The sequence below is a fragment of the Penaeus chinensis genome, chromosome 27 (genome assembly GCF_019202785.1).
Source record: "Penaeus chinensis breed Huanghai No. 1 chromosome 27, ASM1920278v2, whole genome shotgun sequence".
NCBI classification, from domain to species: Eukaryota; Metazoa; Arthropoda; class Malacostraca; order Decapoda; family Penaeidae; genus Penaeus; species Penaeus chinensis.
Window position 1 is genome coordinate 5,186,048 of NC_061845.1, and position 10,000 is coordinate 5,196,047.

The 10,000-nt window shown below is 34.8% G+C and overlaps 2 protein-coding genes across 6 annotated transcripts in view; one reads left to right on the plus strand and one right to left on the minus strand.

Moving 5' to 3' along the window:
* Positions 1-578: 578 nt before the first annotated feature.
* Positions 579-9,200, minus strand: LOC125039455. Of its 3 annotated transcripts, none has more exons than XM_047633404.1 (3): positions 9,066-9,200; positions 8,729-8,839; positions 579-3,394 (listed from the first exon to the last, which is right to left on the minus strand). In XM_047633404.1, exon 3 carries the CDS (start codon positions 3,257-3,259, stop codon positions 1,637-1,639), a length of 1,623 nt encoding a protein of 540 aa, XP_047489360.1. In that variant the 5' UTR covers positions 3,260-3,394; positions 8,729-8,839; positions 9,066-9,200; the 3' UTR covers positions 579-1,636. The 3 variants fall into 3 exon arrangements, with proteins under 3 accessions (XP_047489360.1, XP_047489359.1, XP_047489358.1); XM_047633403.1 differs by having other exon boundaries at positions 3,255-5,595; XM_047633402.1 differs by having other exon boundaries at positions 3,255-5,595; positions 9,041-9,178.
* Positions 9,072-10,000, plus strand: part of LOC125039456 — a 5,902-nt gene continuing 4,973 nt past the window's right edge. Inside the window, exons 1-2 of one of the 3 annotated variants that reach the window (XM_047633407.1) lie at positions 9,072-9,252; positions 9,469-9,531. In XM_047633407.1, the coding sequence (XP_047489363.1) occupies positions 9,495-9,531 (37 nt within the window). In that variant the 5' untranslated portion in view covers positions 9,072-9,252; positions 9,469-9,494. Of the gene's footprint in view, positions 9,328-9,468; positions 9,532-10,000 lie in introns of all 3 variants that reach the window. The other 2 variants (XM_047633405.1, XM_047633406.1) reach the window with 2 other exon arrangements.

The following is a 10,000-nucleotide window of genomic DNA, read 5'->3' on the forward strand; positions in this document are numbered from 1 at the left end:
GAGATATAGAAATTATTGCCCCCTAATGAGAATAATTAAATAAAAATGTATGAAAACTATACAAGACATCTCAAATCATTCCACATATAGAAAGTTCTAGTTCCCTTTTTATGTTACATTAATTTCAGTCCATCAACCCTACAATACAGTTTCAAAATTTTCCCTGACCCCCAAAGCATATAATTCTAACAGACAGTTATTTTATACACTTTAGTTTTAGATAAATCACTCCAAATATGCATATCATTATAAAATAGAGTTTATAGAGTTTTTCACTTAATTTTTGCTAACACACAGCCACACACTTTCACACACACTTTTTCAGGTTGTGCATAAATATGATGTGTGAAAGAGAGGGAAATCTGTGACTGTCTATGTGCAGATAGGGTGGTCACACATACTTTCACTCACTAGGTAAATGGGTTTTTAGAAAATGAAAAGCAGGCATGGACCTTTATAAGCTTACAAGAACCCTCTTGGATGGTCTGTCAAACCCTTGGAGTCAATAACAACGACTCTGAGAACATGTTTGTAAATATGCTGTACATAACATTCCAGTTTAAATAAAAGGTTGATCATGGTGTTCTTAATGAGGAATCATCATTTATTTTCTACAATGAATTTTCTTAAAATGTTCAAATCTTAGACATGATATACTGATGTAAGAATAAAAAATTAAGTTGGTTAAATACAATATAAATAAAAGAAGCAATGGAAGATAGCAAATATTGCAGTAACCATTTTCTAAAAATAAAACCAATATTTTTTTTTATATATATCACCTTAAATTTTGCCTATTTACATCAAGTTTGAAGGTAATGACATTAAAATTATTAAACACATTTAAATTATAGAACTTAAATTCTCTAAACTAAACATTCAACAGTTATACTCCCTAGAAAATAACCCTTTTTTTAAGTACTATTAATACTATTAATATGACTATGATTCAATATAGTGGACTTTCCACTTTTTTTTTTTTTTTTTACTTTTTGTTCAACTTAAAAAGCATTATGAAACAAATAAACCAAAGCTAAAAGAACTACGACATCTTTACAAAGGTCATATGCAACATTTTTTTTTATATTCATCATAAAGTAAAATATATTAAGAATTGTTTACAAAAATACTTTACTCAGTGTGTTCGCTCAATTTACATTCAAATCATGGCAACAAATGCACTTGTAGATTTTGCTTTACTGTTATGTGAAAAAAAACTACTTCTGATACTATATCTATCTACTTCTACTTCTACTAGTTACACTTACCTAATTACTTTATAAAGATTGTAGTATATAAAATATCAAAACTGACATATAATAGGTAAAAATGGCAGTATATAAAATATAAAAACTGACATATAATAGGCACAAAAAAGGAAGGAAGGGGTAAGTATGGGAGGAGTAGGAGATTGGGAAAAGGGAAGGGAAAAGGAAGATAGGGAGGATCAGAGAGAAGACAAGACAAGAGGAAAGAGAAAAGAAATTTAAAAAAAGAGAAGAGAAGAGAAAAGACGAGAGAGCAGCAACTAATAAAATCTCAACCACAGACAGTTCTTTATCATAATTTCCCTAGTTCATTACTCACTACAGCAAGTACAATTGGCCTCTACACTTAGCAGCAATTATGACAATTACTATGAACCCCCAGAACAGGTACAAGCAGCCATTTGGTGTAAAATATCATAATGTTCATTAGACTCATGTTCATCTTCCCAATCAACATGCTTAACAATTCTGAGCTTCCAGTTCCTTTCTTTTATCCTCTTGCAAAGCACATAAATGCTCTGAGGGCTTACACCATGCCAAAATGCAAGAGGTGCCAAGTATGTCAAATTTGGGCAGTGCAGGATGAGGGACACTACGCCCTTCATGCTTAAAGCACATTCATTGATGTGCAGCTTCTGTAGTTGTGTAAGACCACCGTCAACCAATGCACTGATAATCAAGTCATCATTGATGCATTCAAAGGTCTCCTTATAAGGTTCCATTACAAATGTAATGTCCAGGTCTGTTAGTGCTGGTGCATGTGTCAGCAATGCAAGTGTGACTTTAGAGGACTGCACAGTGACTTTGGCAACCCTCAGGAAGTGCCATTTTGCTACTTCTGCCTCATCCTCCCTGGTAAGTGTGGCCTCCAGGTGCTCCAAGTTTGGGGTAAGTTCAACCAGCCATGACAGGTCTAAACCACAATTGATATGGTCCACAAAAATAAGTTTTTTGAGGATCTGGCCACTGCCTAAGAGGTAGTTATAGATATCAATGACACAGTTTCGGAAGTAGAGTTTGAGGGTGAGAGCTGAAATGGAATTGATGATGTACAAAGAGTCAAGTGAAGAGGCATCACAAGTGAGGCAAGTGAGGTTCGGAGACATCATACTCAAAAGAGATGCTTGATAAGGAAGAATTCTCGTCTCCCATACTTCATTCAGCTTCAAAACCTTGCTCCCATCTTCTGGGTTTAGATGCTCTAGAATACTGCTTACAGACCCAGCTTGAATGGGGCCTCCAAGTGACTCAAGCTTGGGGACATAGTGAAGAAGGACAAAAACACCTGTTAAACTGACACTGGTTGCACTGACACCTACCATCTTGAGATTCAATGCACAAGGATTTGTCTGGATGTCTTGGAGGCAGAGGGTATCTTCACTCTGACCCTGTGCAAGCTCTGGATCTTTCAGCAGAAGACTGGCAATTGCTTCATCATTTACTCTAAAAGATTCATTGACATTGAGGTATTCAAGGTGAATACAATTTGTACCCAGACTCTCCAGCAATGTCCCATCTCCCACACCAATCAGCGTAACCCATCGCAAGTTTTTCATTTGGCTGAAGACACGATAAATAGAAGTATTAACATCTAAAAGATATTTCTTATCACTCAATTTCCTCAGATTGCAAGCCAGCCCAAGCTTGGTAAGGTTGGTCATTAAGCCAATGGTGAGAGTGCGGTAAAAGTGCCACACTTCATCAATATACACACTTCCTACTTGGCTAAAGTCAATGGTTTGAGTACTACAGTCCCCTAGCATCTCCAGAAGAATACATTTGCCAGTGAAAGTTTTCTTATGCAAGGGTTGTTGGAATATAATATTGATTAGATGCTGCCGAATATTTGAATTCAGGGTTGAAGAAACATAATCATGTTGTTGTTTACGTTTCTTGGGTGTTGCACTGACACTAATGCTGTTATAGAGCATGATCAACACTTGTTCAGTGCATATGTCAGTCAGGGAGGGTAATATTTCATATGGTGGCATAGCTATTTCTTTTATATTTCACTATGAATTTCAATCAGTTATCAAAAATAAAATAAAAAATGTTCTGCTTATACCATATACATTCAGTTTAGACCCATTTTATCACGCCTACTGAATACAATGATGTTGCAGAGTCTGTAAGAAAAGAGAACTTTCAGTGAGCTTTCTTTTGAATCATAAAACTAACTAGCATAAAAAGAAATAAGTACGCTGCTATCACAAAAAGTGATACAATATTACCAGGAATGGGAAAATTTCCTCTAATCATGGTTTGATTTTTCTTCAGGAAACAAGGCCTGTAACTATTGTAGAAACTGCCAGAGAAATGTTAATAAGTTAAAAGTGTTTATGCTGAATTTGCTGCCATCTAGAGTGTCAATTCCTTTTTTATCTCTATTTTAATTTCTTTTCTTCTTTCTATGGATAACATATTAAGTCTTGGGCCTTATGATCTCTGTGATCTATACTTTTTCCAGTGACTTTATATATCTTGATGCAATCCTGTGGCAAAAAGAACAATCTAAAGAATTATTCTTAACATATGAATGTTCAAATTAGCATCATAACCATTTGACAAAATGACTGATATAAGCAAACATATCAGCTACAAGCCAACATAAGAGCAGACTTATCATTATTATGACAAATACCTGATGACCTTTGACCATCTTCCCAGTCCACACGTAAAACCAATCTAAAACACCAATTATTTTCTTTCATTCTTTGACGGAGAATTTGAAGATCTTCATGAGAAACACCATTCCAAAAAGCAAGGGGTGCCAGATACATTAGATCTGGGCAGTTTAAGATAAGGCAGTCTATTCCCTTCATACTAATGGCACATTTATTTATCTTCAACTTTTGTAAGTTCTGTAGACTGCCAGAGACAACTGCATTAGTGATCAAGGTATCATTGATATCCTCATATGAATCCAGACCCGACCATGTTTCAAAGGTGACATCAAGATCCTTCAGTCTGGGAGCATGTGTCATCAAGGCAAAAAGGGGCTTCGAGGACTCTAAGGTTATTTTGGCAGTTTTCAGGAGAGGCCATTGTGATATATTCCTCCCTTCTTCTTTCATGATGGTGGCCTCTAGATGCTCTAGGTTTGGAGTGAGTTCCACAAGCCATGTGAGGTCCAGGCAGCAATTGATATGGTCTACAAGAACAAGCTCTCTCAGATTCACACCAGAGACTAAAAGGTAATTGTAGATTTCAATAGTGGCATTCTGGAAGTAAAGCTTAAGGGTAAGGGATGAGACAGAACTAAGAAGGTGCAAGTCAAAGAGGGAAGAGGCATCAGTGGAGAGATAAGTAAGGTGAGGGCACACTCTGTTTATGAGTAAGGCTTGGTTGGGTAGGATTCTTGTGTCCCAAAGTTTCTGTAGGTTGAAGGATCTGTGACCATCCTCTGGTTGCAGGCTCTCTATTATTTTGCATAAAGAACCTGCATTTACATCTCCTTCAAAGGATTCAAGGTAAGGGACACAGTGTAAGATGATGAGAGCACTCTTCATGCTCACCTCTGTCCCATTAAGGCCTATCACCTTAAGACTAGAGGCACAAGGATTTGTTGGTATGTCTTGGAGATCAAAGTCTTTTATGTTTTGGAATGCCACATCCACTGAGTCTCTCAGGAGAAGGTTTGCCACAGCTTCATCATTCACCCTGTGGGATTCATCAACATATAGGTACTCAAGGTGTGGACAATTCATTCCAAGTGCTGTTAAGAGGGTCTTATCAGCCACTCCTACTAGCCTGACCCAGCAGAGATTTGTCATCTTGTTAAATACAGGGTAGAAAGTAGCATTGACTTCCATAAGGCATTTCTTGTCTGCCATAGTCCTAAGGTTACAGTTTATTCCCAGTCTTGTAAGATTTGTTATCTGAGCCTCAGTAAGGATCCTGTACAGGTGGTTTACCTCGTAAAGATAGGCAAAACCTGCACAGCTAAAGTCAACATTCCGGGTATTTTGGTCTCCTAGTAACTGTAGCATCAAGCACTTGTATGTCAAGTTCCTTTCATACAAAGGTTGTCTGAAGGTAAGGAAAAGAAGATGTTGTCGAATGTTAGAGCTGAGGGAAGAGATAAGGTAAAGCCTCTGATGCTTGTGCTGCTGATGTGATCCACAAACCTTAACAACACTAGAAATCCACTCTAAAGTCCAGTGAATGCATATATCTCTTAGTGAGGACAGAGGCTTATGTGGTGGCATTGTTATTAACTTCTGTTCAGACAATTGAAAATTCATATCTTATATTTCCTCATCTGCATAACAATCTTATGCAGTTTAACCCTCATGTACACACAGAGGACATGGTGATGCAGAGGAGTCTGTAAGAGAAGAGGATTTTCTATATTCTTCTCTCTTGCAGGAGCATCATGCACTACAGATTTCATTAACATAGTCAGTTGAGATTTAATCTACATAAGAATCAGTGCAGCACATCATATGGCTACATTCTTAGACATACTATCCTAGGCAGGCTACATATAATGTATAGGCAATATTATTTCAGTTGTAATCTGACTATGTGACTTCACCCTATAGAAGGGAGATGGTTAGGTTATTCAACAGAAGCAAATAACAACGTATACAAAGCATCACACTAAAAAATCAAAAAGCTGTCTCTTTCTATAAGCAGTATTGGCAGCACAGCATCATTAAGCAGGTTAATATAAAGGCTGTTACCTGGACAAGTTCTAAATAACAGTTATCACAATGTAAGTGATATTTAAGTATTGCATCAGCCCTAAAACTCGTTACCTCATCATGAATAAATTTTAATCAATGTGTCAAATACTACATTGTCTATGTTTGTAAACATATGTTTATGGTGTCAGAAATATAATTCACATCTATTGAGAATTTTCTTAACAAATCCTTTTTAATATTTCTAAATCCTCTTTATATACTAAAGCAAGACTGACAAATTATTTGTACTTTGTTGAACTTGACACAGAGTGAGTTTATATGGAGGATTTTACAGAATTGTCTGACACAAATATATCAGGTGTTTTTAATTTTAATAGTCTTCCCCCTTACAAAGCCCATGGGGTAGGATTTTAGTAAAAACAGAGTTTAAATTGTAGTTTCTGTAAAAATACCAGGTTTTGTTCTATGTAACACTGATGTGTCTGTGTAATGGAAAGTTGTAACTCAGAGATCATGAAATATATTGTATCACTTTAGAAATAGAAAGAAGATTAGCTTCCCTTTTTGAACTTAATCCCGATTTATGAAACAAAAATAATAAAATATGAAATCCTCACAAAATCATATTCTCATAGATATGTTTTATGTGGTTTGGGTTCTTGGTGGCAGTGGTATGAAACAACTTTGTATTATGTATTTGTAATTTATTTATCATAAAAGTATATATTTTGTGATACAAAGGAATGAAAAGTATTTTTTTTTTATCTTGTCCTGGGAAAGATTAACATATAGAGACTCTTACTTACCAAAATAGAGAAGAACTAAACAAAATTGATATGTCCTTTTCAAAATTACTGTATGAAACCAGAAGAATCAAACAGGGTATAGTGAACATTTTCAGTAAGAGTGGCAGTACCCATATCAGGAAGCATTTGAACTGTGAAATGATAATTTTCAGCTTGCAAAGTTTTTGTTGATGTTAGATAAAAACAAGAATAAAACAATGTTGTAAACAATCCACACAAAAAGCATTAAACACTGGTCTTTCAACCTTTCAAGGACATGTATACTATAATCAGGCATGGTCAGGTAGGATACAAGGAATATTGTATCTAATGTCCATTGAATGATGGAAAATGAATGTGAGTTTTCAAATGTCATAATGCTGATGTCCTTTAAGGATTAATGCAGTGAAAACAAAATTTTGTTGGATCATAAAATATTCACACTCTTTGGGGATCAAATTGAATATACCTAGAAAATTAAAGAAAATTAGAGTTAAAATCATTCAGTTTTTCCTGATTTATACAAAGGTAAAGTACACCTGATGTCAAGGGGGATATAGGATTGGCAAGGATTAGTTATCAATTAAGAGCCATAAAAAAATGCTTTCAAATTCAAAAAAGTTTTCTATTCAAAATGACCCAAAAAAAAAGGGAGTAAAGGGAGTAAAGGGAGCCGGGACTTGATTTAGTAACTTTAGCCAAGGTATCCTATAGACAACTAAAATAGCTTGCCAATAGTAGTCAATTCTTTTAACGACAGGGAAATTTTTTGTAGAGTCAGGGAAGGATGGGCATACATTAGCACATGCTACTCTATGAGTAAGGTGCACAAGAATCTGGACACAACTCATGACTTGATGAGCCTTCACCCATTGTCAAAAAATATTTGTTAAGACATCACCTGTTGCCAGGGGGTTAACCTAATAACATGTAAAATTTCTGGAATTGTCAAGCAAGAATGTATACAATTAGTGCATACTACTTGTCTACCTTACAGAAGAGCACATGAGACCTCATCCTGGCAATCAGGATTTATTATGTGATGGGGCATCACCTTGTGTCTGCAAATAATCACCAAGATGGATGGCATATCACCTATGGCCAATGCATTAAAGGCAAGTTTGAGCAATGTGATTTTAGGCTTATCTTAAGAAGAGAGAATTCCACATTGTAATGGCTTAATAATTGAAGATAAAGTGATGGAATCATAATGTAAAGTGTGGAAGTATATAAATATAGTTTTTGACTGAAAAATCTTCATGAAAATTAAAATTTCCCATTCCTAATCATTATCAAGGGGAACAATGTACATGAAAAGTTTCTTTGAAACTGCTCTAGGACAAAAATAAAATCTCCCCATACCAAACCTGAATAAATCATATGGATGGACTTTTGGGCAACAGAGATCATATACTATATATGTTATAACATGGTGTATAAAAATAGGAAAAACTGATTAGAAATACTAGTTGCATTTTTACAATATCTCAAAAAAATTAAACCAACCTAAATGCTATTATCTGACTTTCAAAAAATTACTGTATTGCCACTATTTTGTTTTCACTGCTATCACTGGAAATTCAGTTAATTGGCTCAGTTTCATAAGCAGGCTTCATAACAAAAATTAGCATCAGATCTGCTGAATAACTATACCTTAACGTATTCTGTTAAACCAAATAAAAAGTTGTTACTTTTGAATAGTACTATGCCTAAAACAATTATTAAGCAGAATATCTCATGAACTTTAATCTTCTATAAAAAAAAAAATACTGTAATATCTAAGGAATTACTAATCTACAAAAAATACATACATCTATTCCTCTCTTGCAACTATATCATTGGCTACACATATATAGCAATCAAAACCTGAAGACTATAAAACTATAAAATATTATAAAGATCAAATATAATACAGACATTGTAAGACATAATATTTCAGTATTTATCTAATTTGAATACATATGCCTAAATATGTATAATCACAGATTGCATTTTATAATTGCATTTTTCTTTCTATTAATTTTACCTTTAACTGAAGCTCTAATCAACTCTTGAAACTACACCTCTTGAATGATAATACCTTCGGTTTCTTGTAAAACAGAAATGAATTTACTGCTATCACAGTCAAGCATGAAACCTGAAAGGACCATGGCAATATGTTAAAAATCATCTATTACGCATCACAATTTTTATGAAAAAACATTACATTTGCAGATTTTTCCTTGTTTCATCCAATGCATTAATTCTGAATACAGTAATCACAAACGAACAAAGAAAATTCCAACAATTTACATATTATAAAATCGATTCTATAATATAATATGGCACAGTAACACACTTCTTTGGAAGTCAGTCCATCAAACCTTGTCTTTCGACTTAGGTGACTCCTTGAAATCACTTTTTCCTTCCCTAGCCTACGCCGCAACGCCGTGCTCCTTGACTCCACGGACCTATTAACCTCTGTTTAATCTTGAAGTGAAAGGCTTCTTCGTATCCGCATACTCGACCACCTGACTGAAAAGCCCAATATAGCATCAGTGACGACGCGTAGTATGTACCGGCTTTCCCCAAACAGTGTCCCTGCCAATGGAAGGGCTTATGAAGGTCGTCTGTTTGTTTACATTGGTCAGCTGTTTTGTAGTCAGATGTTAATCATAATGTGTTCATGCGAGTGATATATTTTAAAAGTAAATATTTTCATGCGCATTAATTTCAAAATGTGCAATATTCATTTTTTTTATCTATTTTTTTTTTTTTTTTTTTTAGGTACTTATTCGATGTAAACAGTTGCTATGGCAACAGCATCAAGCATCATGGCAGACGGAGAAGGTAAACAATGTGCTCTTATATTGTTAACCTGTTTTTGTTTATAAATTGTATTGCGATTTTGATAAGTTCGTTTGAATGCACAAATTACCTACTTTTGAAAAGCTATCATTAGGTAACTACGGCACTATGTAAACGAACAATATGACTTTAAACGAAGTTCACAACTTGATCGGTCTTCAGTTCAAATCTTCCATATACCTTTAATTAATCATATGGGCTCAGAATCCCAAGTAAATGACTATGCCAGAGTTTCTAATTTTGTAGATATCTAATTTCCTTACTTATAGAAAAGGTAAATGTTTATAAAAGGACCGCACCCGTCAGAGACAAAGTCCCGAACTCCAGCCAACAATCCGAGTCAAGAATCGTAATCTAAATGATAAAGAAAGAAGAAAAATGAAAAACCCGAGCCAAGAATCGTAATTTAAATGATAAAGAGAGTAGAAAATGAAAAACCCGAGCCAAGAAT